Source organism: Oryzias latipes, chromosome 8 (assembly GCF_002234675.1).
Source record: "Oryzias latipes chromosome 8, ASM223467v1".
Lineage (NCBI taxonomy): Eukaryota > Metazoa > Chordata > Actinopteri > Beloniformes > Adrianichthyidae > Oryzias > Oryzias latipes.
This window is the reverse complement of record NC_019866.2, coordinates 933074-955535: the sequence shown is the minus strand read 5'-3', so window position 1 is coordinate 955535 and position 22462 is coordinate 933074. Positions and strand designations below refer to the sequence as shown.

General features: G+C 46.2%; 3 protein-coding genes across 4 annotated transcripts; 2 read left to right on the top strand and 1 right to left on the bottom strand.

Annotated features, from left to right (window-relative positions):
- The first annotated feature begins 724 nt into the window (after positions 1-724).
- Positions 725-7025, top strand: alg1 (ALG1, chitobiosyldiphosphodolichol beta-mannosyltransferase). The gene is made up of 13 exons (XM_023957253.1): positions 725-1041; positions 2914-2991; positions 3061-3161; positions 3551-3699; positions 3797-3886; positions 5048-5155; positions 5226-5338; positions 5610-5648; positions 5723-5782; positions 5858-5968; positions 6062-6176; positions 6394-6469; positions 6631-7025. The coding sequence occupies exons 1-13, from the start codon at positions 756-758 to the stop codon at positions 6760-6762; spliced, it is 1458 nt and encodes a 485-aa protein (XP_023813021.1). The 5' UTR covers positions 725-755; the 3' UTR covers positions 6763-7025.
- On the bottom strand, positions 7026-9197 carry eef2kmt (eukaryotic elongation factor 2 lysine methyltransferase). The gene is made up of 8 exons (XM_004071100.4): positions 9042-9197; positions 8706-8768; positions 8550-8630; positions 8370-8471; positions 8148-8281; positions 7816-8060; positions 7220-7369; positions 7026-7149 (listed from the first exon to the last, which is right to left on the bottom strand). The coding sequence occupies exons 1-8, from the start codon at positions 9132-9134 to the stop codon at positions 7049-7051; spliced, it is 969 nt and encodes a 322-aa protein (XP_004071148.3). The 5' UTR covers positions 9135-9197; the 3' UTR covers positions 7026-7048.
- A 701-nt stretch (positions 9198-9898) lies between these two features.
- On the top strand, positions 9899-20876 carry pigq (phosphatidylinositol glycan anchor biosynthesis class Q). 2 transcript variants are annotated; one of them, XM_011477723.2, is made up of 16 exons: positions 9899-10003; positions 11552-11732; positions 11870-12056; positions 12551-12726; positions 12803-12999; positions 13774-13905; positions 13969-14089; positions 14167-14293; positions 14360-14513; positions 15538-15649; positions 15721-15801; positions 15881-15995; positions 16763-16824; positions 16899-18096; positions 20292-20456; positions 20814-20876. In XM_011477723.2, exons 2-14 carry the CDS (start codon positions 11580-11582, stop codon positions 17049-17051), a joined length of 1770 nt encoding a protein of 589 aa, XP_011476025.1. In that variant the 5' UTR covers positions 9899-10003; positions 11552-11579; the 3' UTR covers positions 17052-18096; positions 20292-20456; positions 20814-20876. The 2 variants fall into 2 exon arrangements, with proteins under 2 accessions (XP_011476025.1, XP_004071147.1); XM_004071099.4 differs by lacking the exon at positions 9899-10003 and adding an exon at positions 10674-10768.
- The last annotated feature ends 1586 nt before the right edge of the window (positions 20877-22462 follow it).

Genomic DNA, 22462 nt, shown 5'->3' with positions numbered 1-22462 from the left:
GTAAAGGGGCTCTCAGTTATGGGTGACGGGGGGTTGCTCAGTGCCAATGCTCTGTCCACTACTCAGAGGGTAATTTCTAATGAACTAAATCCGCTCTGCAGAAACTATGTCCTAAAAAAACAACACAGGTTTTGGGGTAAAGTGACCAAAGAAGCAAACAGGTCCAGAGTAGATCCAGTTGCAACAAACCCGCGTTCTGCTGAAGTCTTCTCAGGGCTTTTCCTGGAGGAGAAATGGCGGGAGCTGTCCATGGTGCTGGCACGACGTGATTTCTTTTTTCAATGAAGCTGGGATGCAGGACTTGTTCATTTATTCACTGCAGCAAACAAAATGAAAGTGACAACAAATGAATGGGTTTCCTAAATGTTTGATCTCTTTTCAACTATAAAAAAACCCAGCATTTAATAACTTGCTCAGATACAAACGCCTTATGGTAGTGAATGCTATTTCCTAATTATTTATCATTTTTCTTTTTATTGTTTACACTAATTATTAATTGATGAAAGCTGTTTTTAATATTTTTAACATGTTCTTGTGTCATTTTTTTCATAAAGGGGGACTTATTCAAATATAATAAAGGTTGAAACCGCCGTTCTGAGTATTTCTTTATGCAAATTGTTGTGACTCAGCAGCCGAATTTAAAGGTTTCTTTAAACCTAAACATGAATCGTCTCAGAAAAACACGGCGGTCCCTTTAAATCAGAGGCCCCGCCCCCTCGTTCAAAGCCGCGTCATCACAACAAACTCAAACAAACATGGCGCCGAGTGTGGCGGCGGTTCTGACTGTTTCCGCGGTAGTTGCTGCGCTTCTGGCGCCGCTTTTCGTCGCCCTCCCGAGCGGAACGTGTCCGGCGGTGTGTCTGACGCTGCCCGCCGTCCTGCTGCTGCTGTGGGTCCGGCGGCTGCGGCGGCGGGACGCCAGGACGGACCGGCGGGTGTGCGTGCTGGTACTCGGGGACATCGGACGGAGCCCCCGCATGCAGTATCACGCTCTGTCCCTGAGCAGACACGGATACCGGGTTTCCTTCGTGGGATTTTTAGGTGAGACGTTTTAGTTCCTCTTGCAGAGAGTTTAAAGAAAGATTAACGGAAATGAGGCTGAACGTTAGCTTCCGATTCGCCGGTTCAGAGGTTAAAAAGTAGGACTTCTAACATTCTCAAATGCAGAAAAGTTTCATAGAATATATTTTTTAAAACTATTGAAAGCCCTTTTGTAGATTTTAAAAGTAAATTAACATTTATCAGGCATTTTCAGAGCTTAAACCGGAGGGTGTAAACCTGCGTTGGTTTTGTCCTGTGGGTCAGTGAACGCCTCACGGGCCTTAAATGTGACCATCTCTGGTTTGGAAAGTCTTCCCTTACATCTTTTTAAGCCAAACTTAACCCTCTCACTCTTTGATGTGATACTACATTTAAACTCATCACAAACCGCAGAGACATTTCTGATCACGTTAACCTTTTCCCACTAAAATGATCAGAAACGGATGTGAATCCACGTCAGTTCAGACAGTTTGGTTTCATTCAGGTTTCAGTCCCAAAAAGATGTCAGTTTTTAGGTCCAGAAACCGGTTTGACAGATGAGAAGAGTCGTTGGTGTGATCCTCTGAGCTCTGTTCACTGTTTTAGGGGGGAAGCGGGTTAAACTATTGCAGTTAATGGAAATAATGTTTTTGGTTGTTTTCATCTTTGTTCATTTCTCGCAAGTTAAATCGTCATCGCAATATTGATCACTAATGTTGGAAATGGCAGGTTTTCCTCATATGGTGCAGCCTTAGGGTCGCATACAGTGAGAGACGGGAACCTCACATCCAGACTGCACACACCAGTCCAGTCTCCCTTCACCGACTCTTGGATTCTGGTCTTTTAGTGGGACTTCAATCCAAACTTTCCCGCTGTTCCTGTTTTAAAGACCCACTCTGAGGAAAATCATGTTTTTTTACGTTTTCTAGTAGCATTTTTCTAACGATGGAGGACAAAGATAAAGAAACTTCAGATTAAAATGACTGAGGATTCCTTTATTCTAACTGTTTGAATTGGGAGCAGATGAAAAAATGTCGCTAGAAAAAGATCGTAGTTGTTAAATATAAAATGTAATGGGCTGGGCCAAAGTCTCTCAGCTCCGCCCCTTTCGGATGCGTCCACCTGCAGACAAACGGACCCACGAACGTCTTTTTTTTCCCGGTCTGAGCAGGAATCTGGATCAGAACTGGGTCAGATACTGCTCGCCGTGGGGGCTGTGAGGGGTTTGAACTCCTGCCGCTCTGCAGAAACTATGTCCTAGGAAACGACACAGGTTCTTAGATTTTGGCTAAAACATCATAATTTACAAAAAAAAAAAAACTGGGAACGCTTTGAACATAAATCTGTTAGTTTAAAGTCTGCCAACCAGGTTCATTTGCCCAGTAACCATGGAAACGCCGAGGTGTTCATGCTTTTCCCGTTCCCAGTTACAGAAGAATATTCCTCCATGATGTCAGACCTAAACATTTTCACGTTTGAAGGTTTTCATTTTCTTGAATGGCTTTAATCCTCAGTATCTGATGGGATCTTGTCGTCATTTATTCATTTTATTTTTATATTTAAAATCCTTCTTTCATGGATTTTACTGCTGTTTCAATGCAAATTTAATTAGAAATTAGCTGCATTTTTTGTTTGTTGTAAGCCGTAAGTGCTTTATAAATAAAGACTCCTTCATTCATTCATTGCTGTGATCATCAATAGATTATAGAGAATCTGTTTTGGATTATAGCGACTCATTAGTTTAATACTGAAGTTTTAATAAACGACATTTTTGACCAAAACAGAAAAAAGTTCCAGATTTTTGAGGAGCTGTTAAAGGAAATCTGCCTTTTTGTCCAACAGCGACTGACTGAGATCTCTAACGTCCGTTTGTGAATCTTGGTTTGTGTCCAGACAGCAAACCTCATCCGGACGTGATGAAGGAGGAGAAGATCCGGATGGTCTCCATGGCTGAAGTGAAGGCTGCTGGAGGTAGAGGTGCCGCCTCTGTGGGGGGCTAACGTCTTCTCTGCCTCTGATGTCCTGCTGCTGTCCCTGCAGGACCCAAGCTCTTCTCGTACGCCATGAAGGTGGTCCTGCAGTCTGTGCAGCTGCTCTGGGTGCTGCTGAGGATGGAGCTCCAGGCCCACGTCCTCATGCAGGTGAAGCAGGGAGAAAAGAAGCACGTCGGGTTTACAGTTCAGCACATTGATCTAAAGGCTCCGCCTCTCCAGCGTTCCTGTTTTTTCTGGACTCCTTTTCAGTATAAAGTCTGTTTTTTCTCTGAAATAAAGCAGACGGCTGCAGTCACATAGAGCTATCCTGGAGCTTTCCATCGTTTCTTCCATCAAAGTCTCCATCTTTTCTAGCTGCAACAGCTGAAATATTTATGTAATATATTATAAAAATATTTAGAAATATATGAAATATTTCAATATATTTGAATTTGTTTTGCTAAAATCCAATATTTTCTGTAAGGTAAATCCTGTTTTTTTGCCTCAGGAAGGTTTAGTTTAACCCTTTCATGACTAGCATTTCTGCGTTTTCCCAGAATCCTCCTGGGCTGCCTGGGATTGCAGTGGCGTGGTTGGTGTGCGTCCTCCGCGGCAGCAACTTCATCATCGACTGGCACAACTATGGTTACACCATCATGGCTCTGAGCCACGGGGCGGGGCATCCTGTGGTCCGCCTGGCAAAGTGGTCTGTCCCCCCCCCCCCCCGTGTTCTTGCTCTCTGTAGTTTTTGGTTTCCTCTTCATTTTTTCCTTTGAACAGAACTAAAGTGTTCCGTCTTGCAGGTACGAACATTTCTTTGGGCCTCTGGCGACCCATCACCTCTGCGTCACCAACGCCATGAAGGACGACCTCCAGAGGAACTGGGGCATCAAGTGAGAGACTTGCTGTTCATGTGGGTTCAGTCGGGTTCTTTTGGGTTCAGTCGGGTTCATTGGGTTCAGTCGGGTTCATTGGGTTCAGTCGGGTTCATTGGGTTCAGTCGGGTTCTTTTGGGTTCTGTTTGGTTCTTTTTTGTTCATTCAGGTTTAGTTGGGTCCTTTTGGGTTCAGTCGGGTTCAGTCGGGTTCATTGGGTTCAGTCGGGTTCATTGGGTTCATTCGGGTTCATTGGGTTCATTCGGGTTCATTGGGGTCATTCGGGTTCATTGGGTTCATTCTGGTTCATTGGGTTCATTCTGGTTCATTGGGTTCATTCTGGTTCATTGGGTTCAGTCGGGTTCTTTTGGGTTCAGTCGGGTTCATTGGGTTCAGTCGGGTTCATTGGGTTCAGTCGGGTTCATTGGGTTCAGTCGGGTTCAGTCGGGTTCATTGGGTTCAGTCGGGTTCTTTTGGGTTCAGTCGGGTTCATTGGGTTCAGTCGGGTTCATTGGGTTCATTCTGGTTCATTGGGTTCAGTCGGGTTCTTTTGGGTTCTGTTTGGTTCTTTTTTGTTCATTCAGGTTTAGTTGGGTCCTTTTGGGTTCAGTCGGGTTCTTTTGGGTTCAGTCGGGTTCAGTCGGGTTCATTGGGTTCATTCGGGTTCATTGGGTTCATTCTGGTTCATTGGGTTCATTGGGTTCTTTTGGGTTCATCCGGGTTCATTCAGGTTCTTTTGGGTTTTGTTTGACGTTTTAATGATGTTGTTTTGTTGTGGAATAATCTGTAGATGGTTTTTGAGATCACTGGATTCTTTTAGCGGTTCTCGGTTCTGCTTTCATCCGGTTTTGTGATTTTTAAACATTTTCTTGTAGAAAACGTTTTTGCAAATGAACCGATCCAGATTTTGAATCCATGAAGTCAATCTTTTCCTGAGTGGAGTGTTTGTGTTTCTCTGCACACAGCAGAACTGTTCTGTTCTTCTAGAGCGGGTTCTAGGATGAGGCCTGACCTGCTGATGCATGTGGTTCTGTCTGCTCTGTGGAACCAGGTTCTAGTTGTTTTTGTGCAGCGTTTAGGCTCCAGCAGCCTCTAACAAAACTTGACAGATTTTTTTGGGACATTATTGATTACGAGGCTGATCTGAAACCTGCGACTGACGGCGGCCGTCTCTTCCAGGGCGAGGACGCTGTACGACCGGCCCGCCTCCATCTTCAGGGAGACTCCACTGCAGCTGCAGCACCAGCTCTTCGTCAGGCTGGCTCGCACTCATCCTCAGTTTCAGGGGTGAGCGGTGACGCAGAGGCGCCCCGTGACGGCTGCCCGCTGCGCCCCCTGATCTAATGCTTCGTCTCAGGTCCGAGGAGGACGAGGAGAGCTCCGTCTTCACCGTTCGAGAGCCGACAGGCGGCGCCGTGAGTCTGAGGACGAAGCGCCCGGCGCTCCTGCTGAGCAGCACCAGCTGGACAGGTGGAGGAAGAAACTCTGGTCCCAGTTTGAGAAGCAGATTTATCCACTTTATTGAAGAACTGGAACATATTTTTTTTTTTTTAAAAAGGGAACATTTCAGCTGGTTAGGATCTCCTTTTGTTCAGTTTGATGAAGGTTCCAGATATCTAGAATCAGGATTTTGGGTGTCTTCTTGTTCGATCCACGTCCTGCTGTGGATCACGGCTGCCGCTCCACAGCAGGAGCTCACAAGAAGAATCCGGTTGACTCTTGTCCGTCTGTCCGTCCACAGAGGACGAGGACTTCTCCATCCTGCTGAAGGCTCTGGAAGGTAAGCCCCCCCACCCCTCACAGACATGCTAACTGAAGGCCCCCCCTGCAGCTCTGTCCTCTCCGTCTCCTCAGAGTACGAAGGCTTCGTTGGAGGCGGAGCGCCGCTGCCGGATGTGGTCTGCGTCATCACAGGTCCAGCAGAGTGAAGTCCGCCTGCAGAGCGTCCAAGCAAATCCTGTTTGCTAACGGCTGTGTGCACCTGTGCAGGTAAAGGCCCCCAGAAGGAACACTACAGGAAGCTGATGGGGGCTCTGCGTCTGCAGCACGTTAAGATCTGCACGCCCTGGCTGGAGGCGGAGGACTACCCGCTGCTCTTAGGTCAGTTTGCTCTCCATCAGAAGGTCCTGTTAGAAAGTCCGGAAGACAAAGACGGTCAAAGTTTTTTCACAAACTCTGTTTTTCTGTCTGCAGGCTCAGCAGATGTGGGAGTTTGTCTCCACAAGTCGTCCAGCGGTCTGGATCTGCCCATGAAGGTGGTGGACATGTTCGGATGCTGTCTTCCTGTCTGCGCCATCCGCTTCCGCTGGTGAGAGCTCTCCTGTCAGGCGACAAACGGGGTAAAATCCCCCCACCTTCTCTGTTTTTCGGATCAACTCCGCCCCCTTTGGGGTCACGGGGTTGCTGGAGCCTATCCCAGCGAAGGCAGGGTTCTCCTAGGATGGTTCGGGAACTTCACCCACCTAAAAGTGGAGCTGCCCTCTCTGCCTGCACCTTCGTCTCACGTTGCTCTTCCTCCTCTGCAGCCTGCAGGAGCTGGTGAAGCACGAGGAGAACGGCCTGATCTTCACAGACTCTGCAGAGCTGGCAGAGCAGCTGAAGGTGAGAGGAGCTCCTGCAGAGCAGCCATCCACGCCGTCTGGGCTTTTCTGGTACTGAACGGAGCTGCACTGCAGACACGCTCGGCTGCTTTCAGGATCCGTTTATTTTAAACCCATCAATAAAAACCACTAAATGGATTTGTGATGCTTCTTCTCTCTCAGTCTCTCCTCTCAGAGTTTCCTCGTCCCGGCAGACTGGGAGCCTTCAGGAGGAACCTGCAGACCACCAGGGGGCAGAGCTGGGACGAGAACTGGGACCAGAATGTTCTGCCTCTGATCACAAACCAGGGATGAGGTCAGGATGCTGAGGAGCCTGGAACAGCATCACTCCACACTGCCTCCCGGTGGTCAGTCCGGGTACTGCGCTGGACTGTTAGTGAGGGGACGACACCGAGGGGCAGCTGCTTTAAGGAAAGAGGGGCAGGACCAGAAGATGGAAGAACTTTCCTGATGAAGGCGGACTTGAATCCTCATCAGAGACTTCAAGAGTTTGCAGGCTGCGGTTCCCTTCCTTCATTCCTCTTTCCTTTGAATGTAAATAAAAACCGTCACACATGTTTGTGAAGAAAACCTTTATTTGTCACCTGAAGACCTTCAGCAGCTCTATGGGAGTCACTCTGTCGTAGGGAAAGACGTGACGCACCGGTTCGCTCATCACCTCGTGGCCGAGGCCCGCCTTTTCTGTGCACAAACACACGCCGTGAGGTCACGGTCAGCTTCATGGCGCCGCGCGCAGGACAGAGGGGTTTACCCAGCTGCAGCTTGAAGCCGCCGTACGTCTGTGGGTTCCTGATGGTGGAGCAGATCAGCACCAGCGGCTGTGCCTCAGTGGACGGACGCTGGAGGAGCTTTGACAGAAGCTGCACCAGACTTCCTGTGAGGTCGGGGTCAAACACCACGTCTGTCAGGGAGAGACCCAGGAAGGAGGCTTTCAGAACAAGAGCCTGCTTTAAAGCCTGACAGGACTTCAAAATAAAACGAGTTCTGGTTTTTAAGATGTGTGTCACAACAGCTGAGACCGTTTGTCCTCATCAAACACCTGCTCTGAGACGTTCAAATGACGGACAGGCGAGCTGTCCATCCAGAAAAGAGGGATCAGTGCTGACCATCAGGTCATGTGACCTTTGGACCGATCCACTTTGATTCCAAGACTACGTCTCCTTTTTGGTTTCTCCCAGAAATCTGTACATTTTTTCAGTCAAAGCTGCAGCTGCTTGGATCTGAGAAAATGTTCTCAACTCAAAGGAGACCTCTGATGTTTGCAGGAGGGGGCGGAGTCTGATAGAGCTGGGCCACGCCCACTACAAACACCTTTGCTGCAGAAGACTGAGAGGAGGTTTCCTTGACCTGCAGCGACGACGGCGTCCGCTCCGATGGCCCGCAGCTCCTCCCCCGTGGCCGTGGTCCAGTCCAGCTGGTCCACACGGACGGCGGGACGCGAGTCCGAGCCGAGGCCGTTCAGACGCACGTTCTGCCTGAGCTTCTGCAGCACGGCGGGGTGGCAGTCGCTGAAGACGAAGCGGCGCGGGCTGCAGCTGCGGCAGATGCTGATGCCGCTCATCCCAACCCCACTTCCCAGCTCCAGAACCGTCCTGCCGGAAGAACGGACCCGTCACTGCAGAGTTCTGGTTCTGGTCTTCAGATCTCTGAGATCTGAACGAGTGAGGATGAGGAGGCACCTGCCAGCGAAGAGCTGCGGGTGATCCAGAGCCCACTCTGCCAGGTACAGAGCAGCTTCCCAGGTCACCAGGCCCGTGGTTCCCACGGAGATCAGGGCGGCGTTCTCCAGCAGGCTGACGAAGGCGCCGCAGGGCTGCAGAACCACAACAGAACGCGGTCCTGATAGAGTATCTTCACTCCTTTTCTAGACTGAATTTATGGATCCAGAAGCGGCTTCATACCAGCCTGTAGCTCCTGAAGCTCTCGCTGCTCTCCTCAGCCCCCACCACCTCAGCCAGAGCGTCGTACAGCTCGTCCAGGGGGTCGCAGCCCGCCGCTTCCTGCTGCACGCAAAAACACGGGACCGGGTCATTCCATAGCCCCCCCCTGGTTTGACCATTCCTGAGTTAAACCAAACCAACCCGTTTGATGAGTTCAGAGAGGAACAGCCTCCTGTATCTGACGGAGGGGGGAAACTTCTGGCACAGAGGATGGAGGCAGGTCTGTGGGGAGAAAACACGTCCCTGTGGATTTTGGATCCCGATTCGGGCTGACCCGGTCTGCAGAGGCTAACTGACCTGAGCCAGGAGCTCTGAGATGAACCCCGGAGATCTGGAGTTCTGCAGCTCCTCCTCCACAGCCTGGAAGCGCACAGGATGAGAGAGGCGTCAGCAGGTCAGGCTCCGCCCACATTTCTCCCCAAACAAACTTGTCCAATAATAATAAATATGTTTTCATGAAAATGTTTTCTGTCATTTCCTCTAAAGAAAACTTCCTGTTAATCACGTGACCGGGATTCACCAACATAAGTTATTTCTCTGTTGGTCCCTGAGCGCACGTGGATTCGGTGGACGCGTTAATCAAAGGCACGCGCGCGTAGTCGCGGGTCGGCGTGCGCGCGTGCTCTCACTCACAGTCCAGGGCAGAGCCGCCACGCGCCTCATGGCAAAGAACAGAACGCTGAATTCTTTTAAGATTTCCGCGGTTTCCGCCAATCTGTGCGCCATCCTCGGCGAGCATTTGTTTACCTCCACTATACCCACAATCCACCGCGCACATCTCTCGCTAATGCTCATGGGTAATGCAGTTTATAAACTCCAGAATCCTTGTCTTTGTAAAACAAGGAGAAAGAAACCTCAAAATCTGAGTAAATATTAGTATATTTGGAATAAATGGTTATAGTGTGAACTCTGGGAATCATTAATGCACCTGAAAGAATTTTCTGAACGTTTTCTAATACATTTAAACTTCTCCTTTCCTCCAGGGAAATCCTGCGTCTACTTTTTAGAGTAAAATTAAAACAGTGCTTTAATTTAAGCAATCAAAACAATAGAAAAATCTAAAAGAAAAAATATATATCTATTCAAAACAACTTAGGATAATTAATCAAGAATTGACTGGAAATTCTATTCACATTTATATACATCCATATATGCATGGAGATAATTCAATTATAATTACCTTTAACCAGAAATAGACATATAAGCTCTTATACATTAAGAATCTGACACATTGAAATCATTAAACATTAAGTTTTAAAAGGGGTTTAATTAATTTCCTTGAAAAGATGTAAAAATAGGTGACCTTTTTTTCATACTACGATCTTAAGTTAGAAGTTCATCCAAGAATTAATAATGTTTTCACGTTTACACTATTAGCACACATTCTGCTGAAAATTCAGAATGTCACTGGGGTGATATTGTTTCTACTGGTTGGAAATTTCAAATGTTTTTTGTAAAGCAGATAACTGGTGCTGATTGTTTTGGCTGCAGGTTTTCCTCCCGCTCTTTTCAGGCCGTGTCCCTGCAGGAGGAGATAACCTCCTGACAGTTGGGCCGACTCCTCCTGAGCAGCAGGGAGTTTCTGAGCCGCTCTGGTGAGTCAAAAGAACCTTCTGCCAATATTTTCCCTTAGTTTTGCATAAATTTAAAGAATGAGACGTGGCTATTGTGAAATTCTTTTGAAAATATTTGGGCATATCTCATAATAAAAGGGTGTTTGCCCTAAACTAGAATAAAAGGGTCAGATGTTCAATTTAAACAAAAATTATTGATTTAGTTACAGAATTAAAAAAGGTTTTGTGGGTTTCGGGTACAATAAAGTAATAAATTAGGGTTCACATAAACATATTTATACATTATATAAATCTTTTACGGTATAGTAATAAATGTTTCATAAAGTTCAATACCATTATATCAACACTATTTTTTATTTATTTATTTTCATTTTCCAAAAATATGAACATATTGAAGTGCTGGAATTGGAAAAACCCACAAATATGAAGAAACATAAATATCTCCTATAGCAAAAACCCTAATAAACGTTCAATCAGAGAAAAGAGAATGATCAAGGCAAGAAGTTTGGATTTTTAATAAACAAAATAATTCTTTTAGGAGTTACCAAAACAAAAGGCGATTCATTTTTTTTTACTTTATCTTTTTCTTTTTAACAAAAAGCAAAAGAACAAATAAAAATAATATAAATTAAATATCGGTTTTTGATTGACGCGGAACTCGCAGCTTCCACGTTTGTTGTCGGACCACTTACATAAACGGACCATCAACAAAAAAAATGGCGCCCGCCTGTTGTTAGCCCGGAGTCGTTACAACGAAGACTTTCACATAAATTCCTATTTTTTCAGGTAAATGCATAGTTCATATCTCTTTGTTGAAACATTCTGGTGATTTTATTCCCACTGAACATCAAAAATCTTTATTTCGTTGCGTTTTTGTAAAGTTTTATTCGGGAAAAACGATAATCGTGAAACTGAACAGACCAGTTTTTGGCTCGAGTTCTTTTATTATAAACTTGATTTTAACTTCATTTCCTTTCTGTCATTTTTTTCCCTTTAAAGTGACTTTTTGTTGTGTTTCGCTGACATTCCCCATCACACATAACCCAGTTTATCCTCCAGTTGTTATCGATTTAAGCTCAAATCAATGCCGTTCCTCTCGTTCCCATGGCAACAGAGCCCGGACTCGATATTTGAAGGGCATGGCAGCAGGCCGCTCTCCCCATCACACTTTAAAAGCGAAAATATTTAATAAAAAGTCGTCTTTGATAGTGCTTTGTTCATTTTTTAATACAAATCCCCTTTTCTTTTGAAAAATACGAATTTTATTTTTGTAATTTAATATATTGATAAATGTAGAGAAACTAAATGACAACAGATGAATTCATACATTGATCTGATCAGATTTTATTCTGTTGGATTCTGTCTGTAAACTTTACTAAAGATGATTAAAAACAGAATATTGTCAGTTTATTGAGTTCCTGTTTTTGCTTTTTATTGTTATTTTGAGCAATATCTTTGCCATTGTGGCCTTTCTTTGGTCTGTTTTAAAAGTATAACGTCTGTATAAATTAGAACCAAAATGTCTGAAATAACATTGTTGTGATGACGCTTCACTTCCTGTGACTGCAGAGCTGCTGGATGCTGGTCTGCAGGCGCCATGGTGCTGAAGATCTTCTTCCCGCAGTGCTGTAACCTGGCGGACAGCGGGCTGCTGGTGGGTCGCTGGATCCCCGGACACGACTCGGCGGTGGTTCTGGCGGTCATTCACTACCCGTTCATCCCCGCTCAGGTCAAACAGTACATCCAGCAGGTGGGTGAGGCTGCAGAACCCCTCTAGTGTCAGAGTGTTGTGAAGGTTTGAAGCCTTAGGGGTGAGTTTGAAATAATCACCTGAATAAAGACGGTAAATAAGAAACCTCCAAACTAGTCTTCTCCTCATCCCGACAGATCCAGAGGCAGAGCGGGGAGGAGCTGGCGGTGCTGGGCTCCTGGAGTTTACCTAAAGAAAGTCAAGAGGGCATGGAGAGCTTCCTCAGGGATCTCAGCACCATCTTCCCACAGGAACGCTGGCTCCAGATCAGCCGCAAGATGGGCAAAATGGGCTTCACCTGTCAGATCCTCAGCCGGAGTCAGAGTCAGTCCTTCTCCTGAAACTCTGATCTGATCGGAGCAGAACGTCTGTCAAATGAATACTTTACATGAAAACTCTGTTCAAGTCCAGAGTTACTCCTCAGCCAGAAGTGAACGTTAAAGTGTAGCTAAACATCCTGATTGTATGAAGGTCTGTGTCTCTTTAAGACAAGCTGATCTGGAAAAACATGGAGACGCTTCCATGATATAACTGAAAAAAAAGAAAGAAAATGTTTGATGCGTCGATGAAGATGCAGATCAAACATAAAGGACTGAATTAAGATGAATATTGTTCTCACGTCTCATTTATTTGTGTTCAATAGTTGTCCTCCAGTTTTTTCTAATCTTTTCTCTCTGCTCTTTTTGTCACTTTGGTTCATCTGCTGTTGTTTCTTTCTGGATTTTCAAAATAAAATGTCTCCATTTAAATCCCAAAGTTCAAACATTTTTTCCCAAAGTAATAAGAACCAAAGTGGGAATCTTGTCTTTCCTTTGCAGGAGCTGCTGGGGAGGAGAGGGAAAAGCAGAGCAGGTCAGAGGAAGATGGTGAGGAAGAGGAGGAGAAGGAGAAGGTTGTCTTTGTTCACTATGACCAGAAGAAGGTGATGCTGTCCCGGCTTCACCCCGTCCACATGGAGGACACCCAAACGGCAGCTGCCTCTGAGCTGAGACAGGTACGGTCAGAGCCGCAGTCCCGCCACCTTCATCCTGCTGTAAGCCGCTCCTCTTCCTCCTCCTCCTCCGCCGCAGGTGTTCCAGACGGTGGCCCGCAGCCAGCCGCTCTTCCTCCTGGACCGGTACGACGACGGGCCGCTCAGGTCGACCCACTGGCAGACGGAGGGCCGGGAGGGCAGCATCCTGGTGGAGCTGCTGAAGCGGGCGTCAGTGCCGCTCTGCCTGCTCCTCAGCTGGCCGATGTCCATCTGGACGCGGTTTTGCCGCCTTCGGTGAGAGCATGCCGCTTCGGGTCGCTCAGCAGGACCCATCATGGGCCAGTCCGCTTCATTTTTCCGGATCTAGCTGCTTTTGGAGAACTGTTTGTGCCGCAGTCATGAAGAACTGAGGTCCAACGGGTTGTGTGTCCGTCCCCCGGCTGCAGCTGCTACTATTGCAGCCAGGATGGACTTTTATTTATAAGCTGGAGAGTCGCCGTAGATCCACCAGAGCCGTCTCAGGTGGGAGCTGCACGGTGTCCCTCCCTGCTGAATCTGGAACGGGACTCTGGAATTCACTTCCTGAAGTCTGTGAAGCAGTTTTAGCTTTTTAGCAAACAAACCAAGTCCCGGTTGTACCAGCAGCAGCACTAAACTCACGTTTATCAGGTTACTTTGATCTGCTTTTATGTCGTTGTCCTTCTCTTAAATGAACTATTTTTCTTTGCAGGAATGTTATTATTGTTCTTTTGTCCTGTGTTCAAAGCCTGTTTAAGGACAAGTGCTGCAAACTCACTTATTTAATCATTATGCTATGGTCCTGGGACAACTGCTTTTATATCTGTCCCTTCATTCATTCATTCATTCATTCATTCATTCATTCATTCATTCATTCATTCATTCATTCATTCATTCATTCATTCAACAACCCCTTCAAACTAGACACTGATGTCAGTAAAAACCTCTTGGCTGTGAGGAGATCCATTTGCTGGTTCTGTGTGATCTGGAATCCCTGCAAAGTGAACTCAAATCATTCTGGAAAGTTCTGATCTTCTGTTTGTCCGGCAGGATCTTCAGGATCTTCCCGCTGAGCGTCCTGTCCTCCAAACTGTCCACCTGCATCCAGCTCAGCCACAGGAGCGAGCACATGCGGTCGATCAGCGCTCCCGGCGCCGCCAGCAGTCACATTGAGTTCACGAGGTGAGTTCGGCGCCGCCCTGAGCCGGGGCAGAACCTCCTGAAGTGACGCCTCCTCGTCCACAGGAAAGCCAACACGGTGGTGTCTGTGCTGGTGGACGTGGCGCTCGGCATCCTCCTCATGACCTGGCTCTACAGAGACGAGCACGTGGCCACGCTGGCCAGCGCACTCGTGCCTGCAGCCGACGTGAGTGAGGCCAGAACCGACCCCAGAACCTCCACGTTAGCGTCCGGCGTTCTTCATCGCTGTCTCCTGTTCCTCAGCGCGTGGCCACAGAGCTGGAGCAGCTGCTGCAGTGGCTGATGGGAGCTCCAGCGGGACTCAAAATGAACCGGGCCCTGGACCAGGTTCTGGGCCGCTTCTTCCTTTACCACATCCACCTGTGGATCAGTGAGTAGCAGCTCAGACGTTGTGGTTGTGTGGTTCTGCTGCTCAGAGCGCCGCGTCTCCCTGCAGGTTACATCCACCTGCTGTCCCCGTCCGTGGAGCAGATCCTGTGGTACGGCGGCCTGTCCGCCGGCCTGGGCCTCACCTTCGCGCTCTCGCTGCTGTCCGACATGGTGGCGCTGCTCACCTTCCACATCTACTGCTTCTACGTGTACGGAGCCAGGTACTCCCCCCTGACATGCTGCAGCCTCTGCTTCATTTCTAGAACTTTTCTCAGGATTAAGGATCCAAAACAGGTCTGACTTTGGACCAGCATTCCTCTGTTTTGGGGCATAATTCTCAAAGAGAGGTAGAGGTCCGATCAGAAGCTTTGATGCTGGATGAATCTGCAGTCGGAGGACGTCGCCACCTTTGACACAAACCAGCAGAGGCTGACTGATCCGAGAAGACAGAGAATTCTGAATACAAGTGTGTGCTTTAAACTGAACTAGACCTCATAAAACACAAAAAACTCAAAGAAGAAATTGGAAAATGGGCGGGGCCACACAAGGTGAACTCATGCTTCCTTTGGGAAACGTTTTATTATTTTAGCAATTTTTCTGATAAGTTTATTCTTGAATCATAGCAGCCGTATAAAGTGGAGCCTTTTCCAACCTGTCAGACTTTGAAGAGCCACTCTGATGAACATTGTGTTTTTGGAGATTTTAATGTGTTCTTGTGGCTTTTTTCTTGTGATGAACATGTGCTGGGCGGAGCCACAAGCTCCCAGCTCCGCCCCTTTCTGATCATCCACCTGCAGACCAATAGATCCATGAAGGTCTTTGTTTTCCTGGTCTGACCTGGAATCTGGATCGGTTCTGAAGTTGCTGCCATTTCTGTTTCTCCGTTAATGTATGTTCTTAGGGGCTGTAAGCTAGTGGGCGAGAAACAGAGAGCTCTCAGTTATGGGTGACGGGAAGAGTGGCGGGGTTGCTTCACCCACAACTCAGAGGGGAATTTCTGCTGAACTCCTGCCGCTCTGCCGAAACTATGTCCTAGAAAACGAGATTAGATTTTGACTAAAAACGTCATCATAAACACCACTGGGAACGCTTTGAAAACAGATCAGAAGACGATCAGAGTGGGACTCTAAGACGAGTCGTTCCTGATTCAGGTATCAGATGTTTTCCGTCTCCAGTGCAAAGCGATGATCCATCAGTTCAGAGACGTTCCTCCACCCAGCAGACTGTTGTGTTTGTGTTTGTCAGGCTCTACTGCATGAAGGTCTACGGCCTGTCGTCCCTCTGGAGGCTCTTCAGGGGGAAGAAGTGGAACGTCCTGCGGCAGAGGGTGGACTCCTGCTCCTACGACCTGGACCAGGTGAGTCCAGTTTGGTCAGGTAGTTCCCTGTTCTCAGCTGAAAAACCTAAAACGAAGGTCCGTGTCTGCAGCTCTTCATCGGGATGCTGCTCTTCACCATCCTGCTCTTCCTCCTGCCCACCACAGCGCTCTACTACCTGGTCTTCACGCTGGTGAGACGAACCCCTTATGACACCCCCCACAAAGAAAAGCTGGGATGTTTGTTTTTGACCCCCGCATGTCGCTGTGCAGCTGCGCCTGGTGGTGGTGCTGTTCCAGGGCGTCCTCCACCTCAGCGTGGACTTCATCAACTCCTTCCCGCTGTTCGCTTTGGGCCAGCGCATCTGTCAGCCCTACAGACTGGCAGGTACCACCCCCCCCCTTTAACTGGGACTACACACACCCTAACCGCCTGTTTTACCTGCTGAACCCTGGACAGGCAGCCTGACCCTCCAGGGTTCTGGTCTGGGTCCAAACAGGCAGCCAGAACCACCAGACCTGAAACCGTCAGAACAGGAAGCAGGAAAGCTGAAACAGACGAGGAAGACTTGAGTGAACTTTAGTCCTGATCTCTTTAGTTTGGAGAGTATTTCAGCATGAAAGCATGATGCTGCCTTAGTGTGGGAGGAGCCAAATCGGCTCCTCCCACACTAAGGCAGCATCAAAGCTGCTTTAGGTTGGGAGGAGCCAAGTCCACAGAGGGTCTCTGTCAGGTTCAGGGCCGCAGTTTGGCTCGGATACATGTTCCATCCGGCTCCACCCAAACACGCCACCGACGGTCAGTATCAAAGGACCGGGGCGGGATCCACTTCTCTAAAGAACATTGGATTTTCAAAATAAAAGGCATGACTCGGTAGAGCAGAGGAGGCTGTCAGTGACGGAGTTTGGGTCAGCAGCTGCTCTGCTGTCACCAACCAGCTTTCTAACACCGTGGGGGATCACCCATCACCGGAATCCTCCTGCAGGACGGCCTCCATCTCCCGTGTCTCATCCTGAAGGTGCTGGTTCCAATCCTAGCTGCAGCTGCAGCAGAAAGCTGGAGGTCGGGAAGAAGTTTTTCCTGCAGGCGTCAGGCGGGATGTCAGATCGATCAAAGCTAACCCGGAGGTTCAGTTCCTGACGTTTGTGTTTCAGAGGGAGTGAAGTTCCGGGTCCTGTGTGAGGAGCCAGGCTCCGCCCTCCACCTGCTGATGGAGGTCAGCTCGCATTCCCTCCTCCTCCTCCCCCTCCTCTGGCCGCCTTCATCACGAGGCTGCGTCTTCCTCCACAGATCAACCCTCTGAGCTGCAGCGCCGTGGTCCAGACGTACCGGACCCCCGCCTCCAGCTGCTACCCCAGAGACTCGTGGGCCGCGCTGGTCAGAAAGCTGTTTGTCGGCGAGCTGGTGTATCCATGGAGACGCAAGAGCTCCAAAGCCGACTGAGGACGGAGCCGAGAGCCACAGGCTGCTGAACCATGAACCGCTGCAGAAAACTACTGACATTCTCAGATTTCATTCATTCCAACAGCTTTGGTTTTAAAAAACACACCTGTTTTATTAGACTTCACCTAAAAATGTAACATAATTAAAAAGATTTTATCTTTTAATTTAGAAAACTCTTCCCCCCAAAGGTTGAATCATTAGAAAAAAATGTTTTTAAATAATAAAAAATGAAAACTTAACTTTTTTGAATAATTTTTTACCTGTAAGTTTAATCCAGTTTAAAGCTGTCTCAGTTCGCTCACATTTACCTGGAACCCTAAAACACTAGAGATTTTACTGCGTTTCCACGGAAACTGTTGTTGATCTTTTAAACACCAAATGTGACGCCAACCATTTCCCAAAGTAAAACCTCAAATAGAAACATTTTATTTATGACTCCACTGTGTTCTGATGAGGAAAACTTGGCTGAATTATAAAAAATACTTTTTTTAAATATCAAAGGTCCAGACACAATGCATTGTGGTCCATATCTGCTAATCTAATGCTGATCATTCGCTCTCCGCTCCTCTCTGAACTGTCACAGATCGGCACGGATGCTGACTGGTTTTTGCAGAGACTTATGGGAAATTTCCTGGGCTTTGGATTTTAGAATAGTGGTTTTTGACCTTTGACCGAATGAGAACTGCTCTACATACAGTTGTGGAAACCAGCAGAGAACGGTGAAGGCCCTAAAGGCAAAGCGGAGCTCTGAGTAGTGAGGGATTCCGGACGCAGTCCAAATTTTGGGGAAGTTTGTTGATTTAAAAATGTTTAAATGTTTTAGGTTGTTTAGTTTTGACCTTACAGGTCTGTGAAAAATAATGAAAGTTATTTTCTTCCTTTTTTTCTTTCTTGTATATTTTTTATGATGAATTAAATCAATAAAATCAATCACTGGTTGAAGCCGATCTGCGCCACAGCGCTTTTATTTTGAAAGGGGGGAGGAGCTTTGAGCAGGTGGGCAGGTTCAGGTGATCAGACTCTTGAGGGACACGAGACGCGAAAGGTGAGTTTAATTTAATCCTTTTTTCCTGGAGGATTTTTGGTTTCTTTAAAAAACTGGAGTTTTGTGCTTCAAGTTCTTTTACTTTGGCTTTTAACTTCAAATGTTGTTTTTTCTGACTAAATCCTGAAACTTTGGCCTCTGAGCAGAAAGTGTGTGTGTGTGTGTGTGTGTGTGGGGGGGGGGGGGGGTGTTCAGGTGATCCAGGTGCACAAAGTAGCGAAAGCACGCAGACTGAATCAGTTTGTAACCTGTAACGAAGTGGCATTTGTTACTTGTGCGTGTCAACTTGTGTCCACCTGATTGTACCTGTTTTTCTGCTCACCTGTTTTCTCACCAGGAACCGTTTGGACAAATGTTTGTTTATCTGCTTGGCAGCCATTTTGAATGTCAGGGGGGTGTTCCAAGAAGCAGGTTCTGCTAGCTCCCACGATAAGTTTGAGGCTAAGGAAGTTGATAACCTCAGCTTTCGGTTCCAGAAATGGAGGTATGTTTCAGGGTAGGTCAAGTTGCTATAGCAACTCATGCTCTGAACATAACCTGGTCTGCAGGTTTAGTTGAAGGTTAGTTTGTTTTCAGAGAGGTGAAGCAGCATGGCGTGTCCATTTGAAGATGATTTAGTGGATGAAGAAGCTCAGATAATACTTTTTCCACCATGAGAGGCTGATAAGACCACATATGGATGTTGGAAAGAGAAACTTTATACTTTGATCTAACGTCATTATTTGCTTCAGTTAAGATAAATCAATTCTTTTTAGTTAAGTTTTATGTGTCTTTAAACCCAATTATGTTTTGAAAATCCAGATTTTGCAGGTGTCTGGATTCAGTCAACAGTTGGATGAAGGATAATTTTCTCCAACTAAATGAAGCTAAAACTGAGGTTCTAGTCTGTCCTCCTCACAGCTGCCCCCTCCAGATAGTCCAGTGGTTCGGTCCACTTGCTTCCTCTATCAAGCCGTCTGTCAGGAACCTCGGGGTTACTATAGACCCGGTTTTATCCCTTGACTCTCATGTCGGGTCACTTGTACGTTCTTGTTTTTATCATCTTAAAAACATTGCAAAACTGAGTCCAATTGTGTTCTGAGTTGGAGATTCTCATCCACGCTATTATTTCATCTAGTCTTGATTATTGCAACTCCATCTTCACATGATTGAGCATAAAACCTCTAGAACGGCTCCAGGATGTCCAGAACGCTGCTGCAAGGCTTTTGACTAATTCATCTAAGTTTTCACGCGTCTCTCTGTTGTTAATCCAGCTGGCCATGCTCCCATCCGCTACCGACTGCATTTAAAATCCTGGTTTTAACACACACAGCTCCTAATAACCAAGCACCGGTCTACAAAAGACCTTTTGCAGCCGTCCACTCCCAGCAGGTCCCTGAGGTCATGTGACCAGCAGGTCCCTGAGGTCATGTGACCAGCAGGTCCCTGAGGTCATGTGACCAGCAGGTCCCTGAGGTCATGTGACCAGCAGGTCCCTGAGGTCATGTGACCAGCAGGTCCCTGAGGTCATGTGACCAGCAGGTCCCTGAGGTCATGTGACCAGGGTCTGCTGGTAGTTAAGAGAACCCGGTTAAAAACTAAAGGTGACAGAGTCTTTGCAGCAGAGGCTCCATCCCTCTGGAACTCTCTTCCTCCCAGCCTCAGATCTGCTGACTCAGTGTTTTCTTTTAAAAAACAGCTAAAAACTTATCTTTTTTAAATTGCTTTTTGTTAATTCTCTCTGTATTCTGTGTTTTACTGTGAAGCACTTTGTAAAAATGTTATCTTGAAAGGTGCTTTACAAATAAAGTTGATTATTAAGTTTATTATTATTATGTTCCCAGAACTGTTTTTAACTAAATGATTTATCGTTTATGTTGGAGGAAAAACAAAAACATAAAAGGTAAATTATACCTGTAATCTGGATTGAAGCCACGGTAAAGTCTGGTTGGAACGGGCCGTCTTTACCCAGAAGTGGCCTTTAAAGCTAATCGACTAAACCGATGGTCTCAGGTGACCCGGCGTGACCCCAGCAGGACCCCCACGCTGCCATGAAGAGGCTATGAGGAGGGAATGTTTCACACAAAGCCTTTCTCCAGAATCCAAAAGAAAAACTGGTTTTACTCAAAGAGCTTCTGGCAAAAGATGGAGCGGCTTTTATTTTGTGGTTTTAGCATAAATTTCATCCTGGCAGTAAACATGGTCTGTGTTTGAAGGGAAATCATAAACTCCAGGATTCAGACGTTTCCTTTTCTGAGAAGCTGTTAAACGGAGATGACTTGGGCTGAAGATGAAGAGGAGTTTCCAGCCTGTGGGAGTCGTAGGGAGCCACAGGGAGACGTCGGTACAAAACCCGAACAGTTGTCCTGGTTTTGGCATCTGTAAGTTGTCATCTGTTTATTCCACGTCCCTTTAGCTCGTGTTTAACAGCAAAATGTGGAACATTTAGAGGAATTTGCATTTAGCCAAATGCTTTTATCTTTTCCTGTCCACTGCTGACTCCTTCACTCTAAAATCATCTGTCAAAGGTTCTTAAAAATGTTATTTTATATTTACTGTTTTATTATCCTTATTTGGTACATTTCCATGGAAATTATGTGATTTTAGTTTGTGAACTTGCCTGTTTATGGGCTTCGGCCTGTTGTGAAAATAAAGTTTCCTCTAATGTCAGAGCGTTTTTGTGCTGAACGCTAAAGTACGGCGGCGGCAGTGACAGCCGAGCGTCTCCGTGTTTGCAGGTGGCGTTCTGTAAAGGGCTTCCTGAAAGACTTGCAGCCCAAACCGGAAAACTCCAGAACAAAGTGAGTGTTGACCTTTCTGAAAGGACTAACTAGTAATTAACTAACAACTGACTATCAACTAACCTACCAATCAACTTAATAGTGAATGACTTAATCATTGACCACTGACTTATTAACCAGCGAATAGAAAGTGCCTAACAACTAACAAGGAATAACAAACTAATAAACCAACCAGTGACTTATTAACCACTTGATGTTTCCTCTTTTGTGACCATATAGTGTCTAAAAATGAACCAACCAACTAATTACTAGTTAACAATTAGGCTATAACTAACTACCTTATTAGTGACAAAAAATCAGCCAACTAACTATTGACCGCCCAACTCGTCGATTATTAACTATCAACAAACCAACTAAAATAAAAAGTTACTACTAACCAACTAACTAGTGACTACCTAGTTAGTTGGTTGACTAACTCCATCAACTAGCTGACTAAAAACTAACCAATAGCTAGTGACACACCCCCATTACAGCCACTTACTAGTAAATAACAACTGATCAGCAAATTAAATAACGCATTACTAACAATTAGGTAACTAACCTACTAGCTAGTATGTGATTAGTGACTTTCTCACTAACCACAAACTAGTGATGAACTCATTTATTACCCACTTGCTAACCACCAACTAACTAATGACTAACCACTAGCTAACTACCGACTTACTATTAACAAACGTACTCACTTACCGCCGACTAACTAGTGACTTGCCACTAGATAAACACCAGATAACTAGTGACTAACACTTAGCTAACCACCAGCTTACTAGTGGCTAACCACTTACTAACTACAGACTAATTAGTGACTAACCACTAGCTAACCACCAACAAATAAATTACTAACCACTAGTTAAGTACCAACTTACTAGTAATTAGCTCACTTACTCACTAACCACTGTCTAACTAGTGACTAACCACAAACTAACCACAGAATAAATAGTGGCATTAACTAGTGAGTAACCACTTGATAACCACAGACTAACTAGTGACTAATCACTAGCTAACCACAGACTAATTAGTGGCTAACCACTAGCTAAGCAACCACTAACTGACTAGTTACTAACCACAAAATAACTACGGACTAACTAGTAACTAACCACAATCTAACTACTGACTAACTAGAGAATAACCACTAGTTACCCACAGACTAACTAGTGGCTTACCACAGACTAACCAGTGACTAACCACTAGCTGAGCAACCACTAGCTGACTAGTAACTAACCACAAGCTAACTACAGACTAACTAGTGGCTAACCACTAGATAACCACAGACAAAATAGTGACTAACCACTAGCTTACCACAGACAAAATGGAGACTAACCTTCTAGCTAACCACAGACTAACTTGTGACTAACCACTATCTAAGTAGTAACTAACCACAGGCTAACTAGTGACTAACCACTGGCTAAATAGTAACTAACCACTTGCTAACTGCTGACTAACTAGTGACTTACCACTAGCTAAGTAGTTACTAACCACTATCTAACCACAGACTATTGACTAATAACTGGCCAACCACCAACTAACCACAAAATAACTCGTGACTAACCACAGACTAACTTTTGACTAACCACCGACTAACTAGTAAC

What these genes read in the sequence shown, in the direction of transcription:
- pigq (XM_011477723.2), top strand. Translation starts at nt 11,580, where the DNA reads ATGGTGCTGAAGATCTTCTTCCCGCAGTGCTGTAACCTGGCGGACAGC. An exon ending in CTGCCTCTGAGCTGAGACAG is followed by an intron (nt 12,727 to 12,802) that starts GTACGGTCAGAG and finishes CCTCCGCCGCAG; the next exon opens with GTGTTCCAGACGGTGGCCCG. An exon ending in ACGCGGTTTTGCCGCCTTCG is followed by an intron (nt 13,000 to 13,773) that starts GTGAGAGCATGC and finishes TTTGTCCGGCAG; the next exon opens with GATCTTCAGGATCTTCCCGC.
- alg1 (XM_023957253.1), top strand. Translation starts at nt 756, where the DNA reads ATGGCGCCGAGTGTGGCGGCGGTTCTGACTGTTTCCGCGGTAGTTGCT. An exon ending in AGGCCCACGTCCTCATGCAG is followed by an intron (nt 3,162 to 3,550) that starts GTGAAGCAGGGA and finishes GCGTTTTCCCAG; the next exon opens with AATCCTCCTGGGCTGCCTGG. An exon ending in GAGCAGCACCAGCTGGACAG is followed by an intron (nt 5,339 to 5,609) that starts GTGGAGGAAGAA and finishes GTCCGTCCACAG; the next exon opens with AGGACGAGGACTTCTCCATC.
- eef2kmt (XM_004071100.4), bottom strand. Translation starts at nt 9,134, where the DNA reads ATGGCGCACAGATTGGCGGAAACCGCGGAAATCTTAAAAGAATTCAGC. An exon ending in CCGCAGCTCTTCGCTGGCAG is followed by an intron (nt 8,061 to 8,147) that starts GTGCCTCCTCAT and finishes TTCTTCCGGCAG; the next exon opens with GACGGTTCTGGAGCTGGGAA. An exon ending in GGACGCCGTCGTCGCTGCAG is followed by an intron (nt 7,370 to 7,815) that starts GTCAAGGAAACC and finishes TCTCCCTGACAG; the next exon opens with ACGTGGTGTTTGACCCCGAC.